The 18,919-nt window shown below is 41.5% G+C and overlaps 1 protein-coding gene across 3 annotated transcripts in view; it reads left to right on the top strand.

The window, feature by feature from the left end:
- KCNQ4 (potassium voltage-gated channel subfamily Q member 4) overlaps positions 1-18,919 on the top strand; it is a 158,814-nt gene that overhangs the window by 104,598 nt on the left and 35,297 nt on the right. For all 3 annotated transcript variants that reach the window (XM_018576755.1, XM_018576754.1, XM_018576753.1), the window contains exon 3: positions 256-382. In XM_018576755.1, the coding sequence (XP_018432257.1) occupies positions 256-382 (127 nt within the window). The remainder of the gene's footprint in view (positions 1-255; positions 383-18,919) is intronic.

The following is an 18,919-nucleotide window of genomic DNA, read 5'->3' as shown; positions in this document are numbered from 1 at the left end:
TAGTAAAAAGAAGGTTGGAGGCTATATGAAAGCATCTATAATTAATGTATGACTAGGCTATATGAGTGTTAAATAGGGTCCTGGTACTTTCTTAATTAACTCCAACAGACGTCCCAATGGCTACAAATGCTACAACCCTGTTCCAATTTATTGCATATCGTGTCGTCAATGCTATAAACATGCTGTGCTTTAATGTATGTATGTTTACAGATGTATGTATGTTTTGCTGTGTAACAATTTTTCTGTATGTACCAGGAATTTGTGATGATTGTCGTGTTTGGCATGGAGTACGTCGTTCGAATCTGGTCGGCTGGGTGCTGCTGCCGGTACAGAGGATGGAAGGGGCGTCTAAGATTTGCCAGGAAGCCTTTTTGTATTATTGGTAAGTTCACACAAGGTTTTGATGCTGGTCAAATTATTTTAAAAAGTATATGCTATAACCCCTTGGTGCCCAACCTGTGGCTGAATAGCCACAGGCAGCCCTTTTGTGCTTACAATGCAGCTCTTGGACCTCAGCAGTCAGCAATGGCAGTGCTGACTTTGTGAAAAGGTTGTAATGCCATTAATCTCTAGCAGTCTCATGTAACATGTTCACAGTTTTCCAGTCTTTAAATATCTCTTAGAGCAGGTATCCAGCCACACCTGTAGCATGTCTGTAGTCTCTTACTGTTCCCTCTAGCAATTCTGCAGAAATTCTGTCTTCTATAGTATTACATTTACTAAACATTATGTGTTGCTTTTTGATAAAGTCAGGGGCCGCAGGTGAGGTCCCCTAAATATAGGCTTCCCCCTCTGCCGCTGGTCCTGAGCTCCGCTGTGCTCGGTGAGGGCTGGGATGGCGTCTCTTTCACCAGAAATCAAAGGGGGTTCAGTACACGATCTCTCTCTGATCTCTTTTCCGGTGTCAGAATGCAGGAATGGACGTATATTACATCACTTCCGCATTCAGCTGTCATTCCCAACTCCCAGCTCACAAGCCGAGAATCCGGAACTGCTTGTGCGGCCGCAAAGGATCTTGGGGCGGGCGCATGCGCAGTTCGGATTCTCGGCCGGGAGACGAGCAGAGGTGCAAGGTAAGTCAATGGACGCGTGCACCCGCATGCAGACACCGCTGGATCAGAAGTGCCTGCAAGCAGAGAGGAGTCAGCGCTGGATCGCAGAGCCGCCGCACCGCTGGAGGGACAGATGAAAACATCAGGAAAGAAGAAGATCTGATTAAGAGACATCATTTAAGGTAAGTGCTAACATTAACATGGGGGGAGGGGAAAAAAATATTCTTTAATGTCACTTTTAAGTGTAAAAAAAAGTTAAAAAAATTAAACCATGAAAAAATCGAATCACATATAAAAAATAAAACATTTTTTAACGTCCCCCGTCCACATGCAAACATGCGTCGGTTGCGCCTACGAAAACGACGATTGCGCCCATTGTGCCACACATATTACATATCGTTGTGAACGTTGCAGTGAGAGCAATAATTCTAGTGCCAATAATTACTAATAACACTAAACTGATGAGTGGTATAAGCTTTTAAAGCGTCGCCTATGGCCAATTTTGGATGTTGTAGTTTTTTGCAATTTTGCAGATGCACGCAATTTTAAGCCTTTGACATGTTTGGTGTCTACTTACCCGACATGATCCCGTCTTTTATGTTTTACTACAAAAATTCAGGTGATAATAAATATTTCATAACATTTAATTGGGAGACAGGTTTTTTCCCCAAAATTTTCGGAATTTTTTTTAAAACCTTAGTGGTGAATAAATACCACCAAAAGAAAGCTCCATGTGTCCCCAAAAATGGTATAAAATTAATTTCTGTATGGAGTTACATGACTGAATAAATGTCAGTCAAAGAACTGCAGCTCTGAATACTAAAAAATGGCCTGGCCAGGAAGGGGGTTTAACACCCCGGTCTTCAAGCGGTTAAATTAATTTGCCTATGTATACAGTATTTGCTTGTAAGTTTGCTGCTGTTTGCCTTCTTCTTTCATTTCCTTTCCCTCCTTTCTTCCTCCCTGTCTACAGATGTTATAATTCCTAAGGGATGCAGCCTTTTTTCCTCTCTCCATCTCCCCTGTCAGCCCAACAGCTGCACAGTGGGGTTTTGTCTCTCTTTGTAACAGAGCAGGAAAGTTTGAAGAGATGGTTAACTGGGAGATACTGCAGAGCCAGCATTGTCAGGGCTACTAGATGGATTGTTTGAGGTGAAATAAGGCTGTTCAGCAAGTTTTTACACAAAGAGCGTCACAATTTCTTTATATCATGAGAGAGAAATACCATAGAGCAATGCCCTCTTGCAGCACAGCCGAAACATTGATGGAGAATTCAGGTGAATATATATGCAGTGGGAGTACAAAACCTGTACTGTTCTGTATATGCATTTTAATCAGTTCTGCAAACAGTTGCAGTATTTAATAATACGGTAATATTTTAACTGTAAAAAAGATTAACAGTTTATTTGGATGGGTACAATAATACAGCAAAGAATACAGCTCATTATATCATAGTTATTCATATATATATGGACATATAGAATACTGAAACATTTACAGTAAAACAATGAACCTAAAGTGGACCTTTACCCCCTACGACTAAAAATCACATCAGGATACAGCTCTGCATGCTGATATGAAATCATCTTACATTCATTAGCTAAACAAACATTTTTTTTATACTTACAATTTCTTTTTTTATTACTTCCTCGTCCACTTTGGCACAAATGATGTAATGTGCCCAAGCATTGCATCCTGTGAAGGTTACATCAGCAGAGCATTGCTGGGAAATCTCATCTGTAGTCTCACGAGATCTAAGGGAAAGGCATTTTCCTCCCCTGAGATGATGTGCATGGTCACATGTCCTAGTCACATGTGCCAAAGTTCCAGGAAGTAAAGGGAGATAGAGTAATCTGCCTTAGTAAAAATGGCCACTGTGAGAAGACTGGAGAGGAAAAGAAAAAAAGGAATGCAGAAAAATAAAAATCCGGCAATTATCTAGAAGTATGTGTTTGTAGATTGTCATTACTAAACATTTCTAAAGATGTCTTTGTTATTATTTTGAAGATAAGGGTAAAGTTCCTCATTAACCAACAAACCTTGGACACAGACCATTTGCATTACAATACCAATACCTTACTGTGCTTTCTTAATAATAGGAGAAACACAGAAATATAGAAGAGAGGCAGCAGAAAAAGCAGCAGAAAAAGACCATGTGGTTCATCGAATCTGCTTTCTATGTTTATCACAAGCATGTGTAAATTCGCTGAGTAATGCAAAAAGTTAATTAACACATAAATATCAGAACTCACTTCTCTTAAATATTTAAAAGTTTTAGCCCACCCCCTGGTACATTGTTTCTTGAAGTCTTCTTGCTGGTCTGGTGATGTCACTGCATTCTTCCAGAACTGAACTTTGCTCATGTGAGCACTGCACTGTGTCGTTCTGCCCTCAGGACCCCAGCACTTGACCAGGGAGGCAGTTGAGGACAGCGCTGGAATCTGACAAGAGTAAGTAATACTTGAGAACACTTTTTTTTTATGAAGAAGGGGGAGCCATAGAGTGGGAAAGATTGCTTGTCGACTGTGTCCCTGCTGGGGAGATTGCCCAACCTGTTTGTCCTATTAGCCATAATCACCGGCTTACTGATTGTTTCAAAAAGAGGCAATTATTTTTCTCTGCCTCATTCTTTCTATGTGGCCTTTTCAAATCTGTTGAAAGAGAGAAATTTGCAGCTGTGTGGAAAAGCCTGTGAAATACGCCTTACAGATGTGTAAAGGTTCTCATTGATGGGTGTTCTAATCAAAAAGTTTCCATTTGAACATATGCAGCTGTGTTTGACTAAAAAAAACACAGCATTTAACATTAAAAGGCTGTGTAATACCTGCATTGCCTGCAGGCCAAATACACTTGAATAGGACATGCTGGTATCAAAACTGGAGCAGACAAAATCTAGAGCAAATTTGCATTGTAACCAATCATCTTCTATCTCTCATTGTCAAATCTCACCTGAGCAAACTGAAAGAGATGCTGATTGGTTGCCATGGGCTCCAGTTTTGATAAATCCCCCCACTGTCCAACTAATGCAGTACAACGCAAATCAAGTAAAACGCAAGCATTTGGACTGCTCAATTAAAGTCAATGGGGTTTGGGTGACCTGTGTTTTATATGTTGAGGTTCGTTACAAACACACAGTAAAAACAGGAAAACAATACCTGTCAACATGAGTCCTAAAGCAGAGGTGCTCAACTCAAAACAAAAAACCCCCAAAAACATGTTCTGTGACATTTGATTTAATGGCAGCTTCTATAGAACATGTAGGAGAGGCACTGGCACAATTAGGTACTAGGATCGGGGTTGCCAGCCATAATGTATTATTAGTATTTGAGTAATGATATTTTGTTAACTCCCAGGCTCCCTTTATATCTATATATGTGTTGCAGTAATGCATGCTACAAAGCATGATCTTTAGTGCATTGCCTGTAAGTTAAAATAGCCCCATAATACACTATTACAGTACGCTGCAACAACCTGCATTCTACTGCTTAAAAAAAGGGTTATGAACCATTTTTAAGCTATTGCTGTTAATTAGCAGCCCATTCATAATGATTGCTGCCTAAATACGACTCTGGTTAATGCACCAAAGAAGCCCAGAAAAAATGTTTGGGGGGCAGAAACCACACTGTTTGATGGGAGGAATGCCTGAGCCGGCTGGTGTCACAAGACAGAGAATTGCATTACATCTGGAGGACCATCCAATGTTTGGGAGGCAACTAAAATATACATATTTAAGGAGGAACTTTACCCACCAATTTAGTGGTCTTCCAAAACAGTTACTTTTAAGGCATGCCAACTATGTGCTTATTTCAGCTCTCAACAAAATTTTCAAGCCCTCAAAAGGCTGGTGTCGTAGCTGATCACATGTATAGCACCATGGCAGATACAATGCAAATGGAGACTACGATGGCAGCTTCCTTGGCTGTAAGCGATGGGAGGGGGTGGTTCCTCACATTGGAAATATATCCTCTCACTTCCTGTTGAAACTACAGGATAGGAAATGAAGCGAGCTCTCTCTAATCAGACACAAATGGCAAAAAAAGCACATAAAAAAACAATCTGAAAGCAGTTTTAACCCTCCACTACTCTATCCAAGATGAAAAAAAAAGTTTTGGCTACCTCATTCAGCCTGTATTTTTACTGACTATCTAAGCCTGAGTTTGACCAATGTTTAACAGCACTAACAATAACCAAGAAACAACTTAAAATGGTACTCAAGTTTGCAACAGGCAACTCATTCTTAGAGAGACCCTGTCACCCCCTGCTATGCGTTATACTAAACACGGGCAGGTAATATGTAATAGGGGAACTTTCAGACCCTTTCTGCTGCAGTGATTTGACTTTAAGGCAGTTATAAGGCCTCGTTCACACCTGACCGTTTTGTAGGGCGTTCTACGCTCGACGAACGCTCTACAAAACGGTCAAAAATATAAATTGCATTGTAGTCAATGCCCTTGTTCCCACCTTGGCGTATTTCCGCCCGTCCCTAACGCCCTACAAAACGGCCCACGCCTGAAAAGGTCCCGGGTCTACTTTGGGCCGTTTTGTAGGGCGTTTTCCATTGGGATACAGCCAAGTAGCCTTTGGAATCGCGCGACGGTCGCGCAACTTTTTTACAGCGAATCGCGGTAAAAAAACTGCGTGACGGTCGCGCGACAGACGCGCATATTACAATACGCCTAAGGGTTGTAATCGTATTGCAAAATCGTCACTTCTGGGAGAGAACTTTTTGAGGTACTCCAGCAACTAACCCCTAGCCCCTACATCACTCTTATAAGATTGACACTCAGAGCCACTTCATCTCTCTTTTTTAGACAATAGTGGAAGTTTTAACTTTGTATCAGAATTACCACCCTTCATTAACAGAGTGAGATCACTGCAATGGGTAGGGTTTCTGTAAGTACTTCTAATACAGATTTCCTGCAGTTGGTGACAGGGTCTCTTTAAAGCTGAGAAGTTAGCAATCATACAAAGTCCAATGTAAAGGCTCCCAGAATATGTGTCAGGGACCATAGCACCTCCAGGTGGCGCTGGAACCAGGTCCTGGTGTTCCTGCGCTCACCTGTAGGTGTTTCCAGGCAGCCAGGAGCTCTCAGGTACCAGACCACCACTGGGTGGTGCTGGAACCTGCATCTCCATTGCTCACCTGCAGGTGTCTCCCAGATGTCACCGATTATTCACCAACTGGTGCTACCTAGGAGGGTATTTAATCCCTCCCTGCAGTCTGGACTTTGGCTTAGTATTGTTGCCATTTCCTGAGTCTTGTAGCCTGTCTCCTGTTGCCAGCATCCTGGTGCCCCCTGTACCCTGACTATTGCTCCGTGGCTCCCCTTATGTTGCCGTGCTCCCCAGGTTTCAATTGCCCTTTGTATGTGGTTTTGTTGTTTGCATCTAGTAGGAAATTGTTTGATAATTGTGGGTTTTGCTGGGGTTGTTTGTGTTTTTATGAAGTTGGTGTGGTTAGTAAACCGTGTGCTCATAAACTTTGTCTAGTGTGGTCACACATTTGGTCTTCCCGTAGAGATACCTGTACGCGGTGTGGGGACACCCGTGCACGGTATCCCTGACAATATGTCACAAAGAAGGCAAAGTAATAACCTATATGTTAGTCATGGAGCAAAGCCGCAGGCTTAAGTGTGGGCCTGCATGACTGGTTTTAAGGAGTTACATGAGAAAGCTGAAGAGGGTAATGGAGGCCGGCAGTTACTTGAATGGTGGTTGATTCCAGGAAGGAAGAAGTCTATGGATCTGTTGATTGGAAGGAGATTCCGGTAGAGTCAGAAGATAGTGTTGCCTATATGTTCCCACCCTCCTACCCCAAATCCTAACATTTCAGTCTTTCCTGTAGGGATAGGGTCTATGACGGTCATGGTGTTAAATTTGGACCTGTCTAAGATATGGATCCCCTTCCTACTATGTTTTAAGTTTTAATAATTTGGATGACTTGCTGAGTCTGCTGTTATGGTCAAGTAACCGCCCCTGAGGCAGTGTTGTGCCTGTTGGCCTTTTTATGGAGGAAGAAACAGCTTTGTTTTTTTGTACCCGGCAGGCCTTCAGAGATCTTTATCCTTTGGTTTAGAGCTGGCATCAGTATTAGCAATGTGTATAGTGCATTAGGTTTTATGATAAATATTGTTATGCTTTTGCTGATGTTAATAAAAGGCTGCTTTAGTCATTTAACTCGAATTCCAGTGTTGTGTTTTATTTCAAAGGGGGGTGTTTAATGGCTGGTGATAATTTTTGGTTTATGCTTTTTATCTCCACAATACCCTAGCCAAGGCGTTCAGCATTTTGATATCAGGTCAACAGCAAAGCTGGTAATTCATAACAAGGCAGTTCCTCAACATGTATAAACTGCAAGTAGAAGTATAATTCTTAAGGCCATCCAAACTTGGCAGTTAGTTGACATTTGAAGTAGTTTGGAGGCATCACACAGGTAAAACAGCAGGTTAGATTGCAGGTTGCGAGAACAATAGTATAGCAAGCAGAAAATCTTTTTCACTTGCTCTGCATAATCTGGAAAACTAGATGGTTAAAATAAACACAATTAATACAAGTCACTTAAGGTGTGTGGATTTTCGACTAGTTACCTTGAAAATGTCACATGAGATGGAGTAAGGATCATTTGTCCCTGCGGGGCTCTACATATGATCACACGCAGCATAATAAATATGCTGAAAGCAGCTTTTTTACTTCGTTGTGCATGGCTTCATTCGATGTTGTGAAAGACTTTAAAATTACATATTTTAGTATTCATTGACCATGCTTTTTTACGCTGTACAGTCAATATTTGCTCCGGTTGATATGACAGAATTTTGTGGATTCTACAGAGCTTTTACGACTTTGATAAATAGTTTAAATAAGTATTAAACATTCATATGCTTCATACCTAGAATTTTTTGGTTTCTGTAACAAATACTTATTTCTGAAATAGGATTTCTAATAGATGGTAACGCATAATAGCGTTTTCTTTCCTAATGCATCTTAGGGATGAGGGAAGCAGGGATGCTAAACTAAAAAGTAATAGTTATCTTTCTGATCAGCAGAACGTGCAAGGTTAAACATATCACAGATTTTAACTTTGTTTAGCTATTTGTCTGAAGGTCTGCCTTAACCCTTTCGCTGCCAAGGACATACGACGTACGGAGCTACAAAAGTGCTTCCAGCTGGCCAGCTCTGTACGTCGTACGGACCTGGCATTTACAGTTCTACTATAAGCTGATGCTTATAGTAGAACTGTTCAGCAGACTGTCCCCTTTAAATTAATAGCTGTCATCAGCGGCTCACAAGCCGCTGATGACCGCTATTATCAAAAATACCGGGGCCCCCCCCCGCCGGCACCGCCGCTGCCGGCCGCCGGCATCTGGAGTCTCTCATCCCTCCCTGGAGCCATCCCAGGGAGGGATGAGGGACTCCATGGATCCCCACTGCTTGTAGGGTCTGTGGCAGCGGGGATCCATTAAAAAATCACCGTCGGGGGGGTCGGGGGGGTCCCGGGAACGAGCGGCGGCTGGCCGCAATTCAGGATGGCTGAGCGTCTTCTGTTCTGAGCCGCTGTCATCCTGTCAGTTTTTGGATGACAGCGGCTCTGTGTAGCGTGGCCGAGTGGGGGATCGTTAAATATCAATGATATTTAACGATCCCTCTGTGCAGAGCAAACACCGGAGTGATCGTCTGATCACTCCGGTGTTTGTAAATAACTGGGGACACATAGTACTATGTGTCCCCAGTTATGAATGAACAGGCTGCGATCTACATCACAGCCTGTTCATTCAAGAATTTATGAATGGGGACTAGCACTCACTACAGAGGCTCCTCCCCATTCAGAAACTAATGATAGTAAAATATTTTTACTATCATTAGTTTGTGAATGAATGAGAAGCCTCTGTACTGAGGCTTCTCATTCATTGAGTGCTGGGGCTGCAGAAAAAGAAATTGAGGACTTATGTCCTCAATTTCTTTTTCTATTTCAAAAGGGAAATGTCAGGGGTCTATTTAGACCCCAGATATTTCGCCGCAGCCCCCCCAACAGTAAAAAAATAAAAATAAAAAATTATTAAAAAATAAATAGAAAATGTAAAAAAATAAAAAAGAAAAAAAATAAAAATGTAAAAAAAAAATAAAATAAAAAAATGTGTACAAAAAAAATAATAAAAAAAAGCACAACCCCTCCCTCCCCCCACATAACATACACATATTGAGGTGTACGCCATGCACATGCGCTGCAGTGCGTTGTTAGAACGCATCGCAGTGCATGATTTTTTTAATGTATTTTTTTCTTTAAAAAAAAATTAAATTAACTGTGGCAGCGCATGGCAAAGCTTTGTGACGCATTGCCATGCGTTGTGATCTTTGTGTTGCAATAAATATACGCCTGTATCATTTTATCACAACACAAACACCAACACAGCGTGACATTTTTTTTTAACATAAGTTGCTTATTTACAGTTTTGCGTACCGTAATTTTTTTACCTTTTCGCAAAAAGGCGCAATTTCAAATTTGCAAATATTTGTTATTTATTAACTCAATACAGTTTTATCTTTTAGATTTAGTCAGAAAATTATTATTTTTTGTGCGCTGATACTGATTTTAGTGTGTTTTATCAATTGAATTGTGTATTTTTATCGGTTTAATATTAATTTGAGAAACATTTGCGCAATTATCGCAGGGCCTACAAATTTAGTATCACCAGCTTTTTATTCTACCGGGCCTGCGCTTTCAGAAAATATATGGTTTGGGGGGTCTTTTACAAACGCTAGTAACGCAGCAGTTGAAAATCAAATCAATGGGAAAAGTTGGCGGCATCTGGAGCCTCTCATCCCTGCCTGGAGCCGCTCCAGGCAGGGATCTGTGACTCCATGGATCCCCGCTGCTGACCCCCGCTTGTAGGGGCTGTGGCAACGGGGATAAAAAAAAATCTCCAGGGTTGGGGGGTGGGGCGCGGAGCAGCAAGCGTCGGCTGGCGGGGAGAAGCCACAAGTTTCAGGATGGCTGAGCGGTGAGGAGAACGGAGCCGCTGTCATCATGTCAGTTTCCGGATGACAGCGGCTCTGTGCGTGGCCGTACGGAGGATCGATAAGTATCATTGATATTTACCGATCCTCTGTGCAGCACAAACACCGGAGTGATCGCGTGATCACTCCGGTGTTTGTAAATAACTGGGGACACATAGGGGGTTATTCACAAAGCTGCCGAAGGCAGCCGTGTGAATAACCAACACGAAGTGAAGTGAGCCGAACGCCGTTTGGCTATTCACTTCAGGCTTGTACAGCTGATTTCAGCCGTACACCGACTGAAATCAGCCGTACAACGGCTTGCTGCGGCTGGGTTTGGGTCGGCCGAAGTGCAGAAGGAGTTTGACTCAGCTAATCCAACATCTGGATCGGCTTAGCCGAACCTCCGGCAGGCTACTCGTTGCTGTTCGGCCTATTCTCATAGGGCCCAAACAGCAGTGAGTGAATAGCCGAATGCCGGAGAGCGCCCTTCGGCTCAGTTATTCTATTCTGCTCGGTACCTCTGTGGTACCGAGCAGAATAGAAAAAGTAGAGAAAAATGAGAAAATGATTGGGCGGAGCTAGCAGTGACAGCTAGCTCCGCCAAACTTTTTCTATTGCACGGGACCAGTTGTCATTAAAATGAGAGCTTGTCGGAACCGGCGGTCATATCAAAGCCGGCTCCGACAAGCTCTCATGACAGTCCAGGGCGCCTGGTTACTAGGTAACCAGGAGATGCTGAACTGTCATTGCACACTGAGAACCTGGCGGAGCCGCTGGGATATAATGGCGGTTCCGCCAGGTTCTCAGTGTGTAATGGCAGTCCAGCGTCCCCTGGTTACTAGGTAACCAGGAGATGCTGAACTGTCATTACACACTGAGAACCCGGCGGAGCCGCCGTGATATGGTGGCTCCGCCGGGTTCTCAGTGTGTAATGACAGTCCAGCGTCCCCTGGTTACTAGATAACCAGGAGATGCTGAACTGTCATTACACACTGAGAACCTGGCGGAGCCGCCGTGATATCACAGCGGCTCCGCCGGGTTCTCAGTGTAATGACACATCAGCGTCCGTGGTTAGCTGCTAACCAGGGGACGCTGATCTGTCTCTGCATGCAAGTGGCCGGAGCCAACCGTGAGATGATGGCTGGCTCCGCCAAGCTGTCAGTAGCAGGTTGTCGGCCAGCCGTTCCAGCTTCGGCTTTCACCTCGGCTCAGTTGAGCCGAAGCATATGCCTTCGGCTCGACTGAGCCGCTCGGCCAACTTCGGGAGCTGTACGGGCTCAAGTGAATAGCCCGTACAGCAGCCCTTCAGTTCTACTCAACCGAAGGGGTCCTGGGGCCGAAGCTAGCCGAAGGATCAGCCGAAGCTATGGCTAGATCCTTCGGCAGCTTTGTGAATAACACCCATAGTACTATGTGTCCTCAGTTATGAATGAACAGGCTGTGATTTACATCACAGCCTGTTCATTCATGAATTTCTGAATGGGGAGTAGCACTCCCTATGGAGGCTTCTCCCCATTCATAAACTGCTTGATAGTAAATATTTTACTATCAGCAGTTTCTGAATGGAATGGGAAGCCTCTGTACTGAGTGCTTCCCATTCATTGAGTGCTGAGGCTGCAGAAAAAGAAATTGAGGATTTGGTGTCCTCAATTTCTTTTTCTATTTCAAAAGGGAAATGTCAGGGGTCTGTTTAGACCCCAGAGATTTCACCGTAGCCCCCCCAACAGGAAAAAAAATAAATACAAAATTATTAAAAAATAAATAAAAAATGTTAAAAAAATTAAAATAAAAAAATGTAAAACAAAATAAAATTATTTAAAAAAAATAAAAAATGTGTAAAAAAAAAAAAACTAATAAAAAAAAAGCACAACCCCTCCCTCCCCCCACATAACACACACATATTGTGGTGCACACCATGCACATGCGCTGCAGTGCGTTGTTAGAACGCATCGCAGTGCATGATCTTTTTTATTTATTTTTTTTCTTTTAAAAAAAACATTAAATTAACTGTGGCAGCGCATGGCAAAGCTTTGTGACTCATTGCCATGCGTTGTGATACCTTGTGTTGCAATTAAATATACACCTGTATCATTTTATCACAACACAAACACCAAAACAATTTTTTACATAAGTCGATTATTTACAGTTTTGCATACCTTCATTTTTTTACCTTTTCGCAAAAAGGCGCAATTACAAATTTGCTAATATTTGTTATTTATTAACTCAATACAGTTTTATCTTTTAGATTTAGTCAGAAAATAATTTATTTTGTGCACGGATACTGATTTTGGTGTGTTTTAACAATTGAATTGTGTATTTTTATCGGTTTAATATTAATTTGAGAAACATTTGCGCAATTATCGCAGGGCCTACAAATTTAGTATCACCATCTTTTTATTCTACCGGGCCTGCGCTTTCAGAAAATATATGGTTTGGGGGGTCTTTTACAAACGCTAGCAACGCAGCAGTTGAAAATCAAACCAATAGGAAAAAATTGCAGAAAATTCAAAAATGGCTTGGCCAGCTGATTTGAAAAATGTTCCGGAGGACTTGGCAGCGAAAGGGTTAAAGCATATCTAAACCCAAAACCTTACCAAGCCTCAAATGTGGTGGCTGCATTATTAGTTTTCTTTTTTCAGTTGTTTTTCCCTTTATTTTCACCTGGTAATACAGCCAGTAGCATACTTCCTGTCTTAGGGTAACTCCACTCTATGGAGGAGCAACGTAGCTACCCTTGGATGGCACCATTGTTAACATGTGGAGAGGGTAGTGTTTGATGAAACTAGCAAATGTAGGTGGGCTTAAGTAACAAATTATATCAGAACTCCAGATAACCCTTTTTAAGCGGATACAGCAACAGTTTATTTATTTTGGGATAAAGGTTTTATTTGAATGAAAAGAGCTAATCCGATCTTCTTCTTCTTTCCTGATGTTTTCATCTGTCCCTCCATCGGTGCGGCAGCTCTCCGATCCAGCGCTGACTCCTCTCTGCTTGCAGGCCAGCGGTGTCTGCATGCGAGTGCACGCGTCCATAGACTTACCTTACGTCTCTGCTCGTCTCCCAGCCGAGAATCCAAACTGCGCATGCGCCCGCCCCAAGTTGCTTTGCGGCCGCCCGAACAGTTTTTATTCTACCGGGCCTGCGCTTTCAGAAAATATATGGTTTGGGGGGTCTTTTACAAACGCTAGCAACGCAGCAGTTGAAAATCAAACCAATAGGAAAAAATTGCAGAAAATTCAAAAATGGCTTGGCCAGCTGATTTGAAAAATGTTCCGGAGGACTTGGCAGCGAAAGGGTTAAAGCATATCTAAACCCAAAACCTTACCAAGCCTCAAATGTGGTGGCTGCATTATTAGTTTTCTTTTTTCAGTTGTTTTTCCCTTTATTTTCACCTGGTAATACAGCCAGTAGCATACTTCCTGTCTTAGGGTAACTCCACTCTATGGAGGAGCAACGTAGCTACCCTTGGATGGCACCATTGTTAACATGTGGAGAGGGTAGTGTTTGATGAAACTAGCAAATGTAGGTGGGCTTAAGTAACAAATTATATCAGAACTCCAGATAACCCTTTTTAAGCGGATACAGCAACAGTTTATTTATTTTGGGATAAAGGTTTTATTTGAATGAAAAGAGCTAATCCGATCTTCTTCTTCTTTCCTGATGTTTTCATCTGTCCCTCCATCGGTGCGGCAGCTCTCCGATCCAGCGCTGACTCCTCTCTGCTTGCAGGCCAGCGGTGTCTGCATGCGAGTGCACGCGTCCATAGACTTACCTTACGTCTCTGCTCGTCTCCCAGCCGAGAATCCAAACTGCGCATGCGCCCGCCCCAAGTTGCTTTGCGGCCGCCCGAACAGTTTTGTTTTCTCGGGCGGGAGCGCGCAAAGAAAAAAAAGGTACATTTAAACCGCTGTTATAGAAGTTTGTTTTTTTTTAAACTGTTTGCCTATATCTACTGCTTGACAGCAGTAGATATAGGCAAAAAAACGGGAGGGTTTAGAACCCCTTTAAGGTATCCACTGTTCCCAAAGAGAATTTTCAAGTTTTGCTTTTAATCCGGTGAAATTGTAGAAACATCAAATACTGTGTCTAAGAAAGCATTTTTTTAGGCATCTACTCTATATGCAGATGTAGGTAGCTTATGGTACTCTCCTAATAACAAGAAAAAAATCAACATTTCTTCAGTAAACTCCCTGTTATCCGGCATCCACAGGGATTAGTAGATAAATGTAGTGTCTGGATGCTTGAGATTACTAAAATAGATCTAACTAATGCCATACCCCATTACTATACCATACCCCATTACTATACCATACCATAACAAACTCTGTATTGACTTCCTATTAATATTGAAATGCAGTAATCAAAAGCAAATAGAAACACTTAAAACAATTTAAGACAAATAGGCACACGATCATTTCCAGGACAATACATGCCGCAGATCAGGGGATTTTTTTCTTAGTTGAATACCAGATAACTGAGAGTTTACTGTATAATAAAACAAAACATGCAATTCTATTGATTTTTTTTTTGTCTCACAGTATCATATACATGAGAATGGCAGAATTAAGCTTGAAAGTCTAGTATTTAGCCTACAGATGTCTAAAAATACTTTCAGTTTATGACTGAATTATATGGCTAATGCAGCAACAACAAAAGCTATATTTTGCAGAAACCAACTGGGAATATGTTATTTTGAAATGTACTTGGCCTATTTTAATCTGCAGGTGTTAGTGAGGACATGCATCTTGACCAGAAGGTTACAACTGAAATATTTGTATTTGCAGTGGGGAAAATTACATTTTCGCTTATTAGCTGTGCTTGTGGGGTCAAATTCTAAGGCAGTGTAGAGAGCAGGGATGCTGTTCAAAGGGCAGTGGTCTTTGGCAGCTAGATCTCATTTTACAATGAAAGTAGATTTTTTTAATATGCTTCTTTAGGTTACTGTAACTAACACATTCTCTTTACATTACATAAGCCTAATACTCACTGTATTGGTAACAATCCTTATGAATTATTTTTTAGCACAACACATGGTCTATTAGCTTTGCAATCTCAATGTAAAGCACACGTAGACACAAAAGGGCAAATGCCCAATCTTAATATTTTCATCCCAGTCAGATGGTGATTTAATGTTCATCAAATAGCTACGGACATCACCAAATGAGGCTTCTCTGGAGGAATAATGATTGGACAGGTTAGTAAACCTTATCTGGATGCTATTTTTCCCGAATAAGCTGAGACCACAACCTTCTCTCTGCGTAGGCTAAATGGAAACTGTCACCAGAGGAAACCATTTGTGTTTAGGACTTTGCTGGTAAATTCAGGTGTCAGACAGGTTAGATAATGCCTACATTCTAGTGTCTATGAAAGCTTTTAGTGTTGTGATTTTCACCCCCACCTCAGTGCTCTCAATACATACACCAGACAGCTGAAATCTGTGTGTTCAGTAGCAATGGAAAAATAACAATTCACAGCTATGGATCTCCCAGTTGGGGTTACTAAGACACAGACACCATTTCCTCCCCACCACTAATGTGGAGATTGTGTAAGATTAAATAAAGGGGAATTATTTATTACCATGCTAATAAAAAGTATTCACCCTTTAGGAAGGTTTCATGTTTTTTGTCATAGAACTGATCAACAGAAATAAACTCTTTGATGTTAAATTGAAAACAGATCTCTGTAAAATTATTCAAATGAATTGCAATGTAAAAATGAAATTGAAATAAAAAAATAAATAACTGCATACAACCTTTTTAATTTGAAATCCCTACATCATCACTGATCCAAAGTTGTATAATTAGTTAAATGTAGATGATTATTATGTAGTCAAGGGATTCAGGTGCTTGTAGTATAAATATGTCAAGGTCAAACATCTTCAGAGTCCATAGAACACTCCAAGCAACCTTGTGAAAAGGGGATTTAAAAAAAAATCAGTCAGGGTATAAATACAAGAAATGGAAAGAATATGGCACAGCTGTTAATCTGCAAAGAACAGGTCATCCTCAAAAAGTGAGCAGCTAAGCAAGAAAACTACTGCAGAAGACCATAAAGAGACCACCCATAAGGATATACAGGGCTCAATGGCTGAGACTGGAGAGAATATGCATACAACTGTTGCCATGGTGCTTTACCAGTTGTAGCTTCATGGGAAAGTACTAGCAGGAGAAGCCAATGTTGATTTAAACTTTAATTACATCTTACCAACAGTAATATGTAACCTAGGAGACACTAAAGGTAAATGGAAGAAGGCTCTGTAGTATGATGAGTCCACAAATGAGCTTTTTGGTCTTCAGAACAAATGCCTTGTTTTACGTTCATCAGCACATCATTTTAAACACCACATTCACACCTAGAAGTATGGTGGTGAAAGCATCATGCTGTAGGAATATTTCTCTGAAACAGGCGCTGGGAAGGCTTTTAAGTTTAGAGGGAAGAATGACTATAGAATAATATAGGCATATCTTGGAAAAACCCTTGGAGGATGTCCTGATGTCTCCAAAAAACCTAAGCCTTGGGAGAACATATGTATTTTAACAAGACGATGACCCCAAGCATGAGCCCAAATCTAAAATGGATCTTAATCCAAAAATGCCTTAAAACCTACAGTGTTAGTATCCCCAAAAGGCCAAGTCAGACTCCAGTGGGTTGATTTACTAACCTTATAAACATGCCACGAACAAGTATACACATCTGTAGTGTGTTCCCTCCCAGCATGATCTATTGGTGGAATCTAGACACCTTTGTAGTGTGCAGGTGTGTTGTGCAAAGCCCTGCATGAATTGCAAGGTGATGTTGTGTAAATTAGCTCTACGTTGTGTTGCTTGCGTTGATGAATGCAGGAATGTAAATGCATGAGCTAACCACTTTTGTCTAAACTGTGAAGCAGCATTATATATGCATCATGTGCATGATTTTTCCATATATGGCATTAGTGGAAATATGCTTTTAGAGACTTGCATGCTGCTATTAGAGCGGCGTGTAGCCTATGGCGCATGCTACATGACGCGCACGTACGTAAATACATAAAAACGCGCCATAACGGCGTGAAAATGTGACACGTTGCTCGTGTTTGGTTGATAAATACGTTTTGCTGTGTAAAAATGCCCACGCACCTCGTGCGTGCGTGTGTTTAGGTTAGTAAATCACCCCCCAGATCTCAATCCAGAAAACAATCCCCATGCAACCTAACAGAGATAGAACAGCTTTGCAAAGAGGAATGTGAAAACATTGCAGTGTTGATATATGAAAAGTAAAAAAATAAAGCAATCTACACAGACTCAAGGCTGCAATGGCTGCCAAAGGTACATCTAAGAAACACTAAATGGAAAGGAAGTATACCTATGCTGTCAACTAATTAGTGTTTTTCCTTGTAAGCTATTTATGCTGATGCAAAAAACGTATTAACAATCAAAATTGAATCCACAGTAACTCAATGTTCCATTAGATAAAATGTTCCATTAGATAAAACATGCAAACTTATAATGGATTCAATAGTTTTCATAGGCACTATATTTGTGTTTTGTTAAAAAAAAAATGTCGCAACAGAAACGTGGAGCCTGCCATTGCTGAACTCTCTACCTAAAAATCCTAGTTGACTGTCTTGCTAACCCTCTTGCTTTTATAATTTGAATAAGGATTGTGACTAATGATAAGCTGAAGGTGCCTTGGTTCATTTGGCTTCGACGTTTGTCAAGCCCAGCCAGAAATCCAGGTTTAGCGAACGTCCAGGCCAACCAAACCCAGAGCCGCCTATGTACTAGCAACTAATGGCACTGCAATCTGCACAGCATCTGTGGTTGCTAGGATGCTAGCAACTGGGCCACACATCATCATTATTTGCTAGGACACAAGCAGGCACACCATAACAACCAATGACACTGTGTGGGTGCCAGCTTCTTAGCAACCGTACACTGTGCAGCCTGAACAGCGTCATTAGTTGCTAAGATTCTGACAGTCTCACAGCATCATAAGTTGTTATCGTGCACCTGTCTGCATCCTAGCAAACAGTGACGCTGCATGGCTCAACCATTGAGGCTTTGCACAGATGTGCCAACGGGTGCACCATAACAAGCAATGACCCTGTGGGGCTGCAATATCCTAGCGACCAATGGCGATGTGCGACTTGCACATTTTCTTTAGTTGCTAGAACGCTACCAGCTAGGCCAAACCCAGGCTGTTCACAGTTTGGTGACTAAGTGAACAATTTGCCTAGGTTTCCTGCCAGCTAAACCTCCATCTGTGCCCTAGCAACCAGTGACACTGTGGAACACATGGTTGACCTGAACCCAAAGATAATCCCTAATATCTGACATTTCTTCAACTATCCTGATTTGCAGAAAGAGACAGTTAATTAGCATTTTCAAAGAAGGTCAGCAATAGCAACCATCATGTATCTCAAAGTCATTTTTTTTCTTATATATTTGGAGAGAGTGGGAAATAGTTAAAACTCCTGTCAAGTTTTTGTGGGCTGTGACTGTGCTGTAGACACAACATTCTGTTATGGCAACTCAAACATTTGGATGTCCCATCACTTTCAGTCCCAGTGACAATGGTTACCAGAAAAAATAGATGTTAAATCCACCCTAATGGGGACACAGACATAGATAAAAACCTGACAAGGATTCTAACTACTCGCCACTCTATACTAAAAGAGAAAAAATGTTGGACTTTAGATTCACTTTAAATTATTCCGCTAATAGCTAATCCGATTGTTTTGCCAAACTTTTGACACACAGAAAGTAATTTTCCGTACGAATAAATGAAATGTAGATAATAATAATGTAAGATCAAAGCACATATTAAGTACAATGTTTTTTCGGAAGAACGTTTTTTCATGAAAATAGTTGAACCATGAATTATTTTGTCCTGT

This window comes from Nanorana parkeri, unplaced genomic scaffold (genome assembly GCF_000935625.1).
Source record: "Nanorana parkeri isolate BGI_ZX_2015 unplaced genomic scaffold, ASM93562v1 scaffold76, whole genome shotgun sequence".
Lineage (NCBI taxonomy): Eukaryota > Metazoa > Chordata > Amphibia > Anura > Dicroglossidae > Nanorana > Nanorana parkeri.
This window is presented reverse-complemented; position numbering and strand designations above follow the sequence as displayed.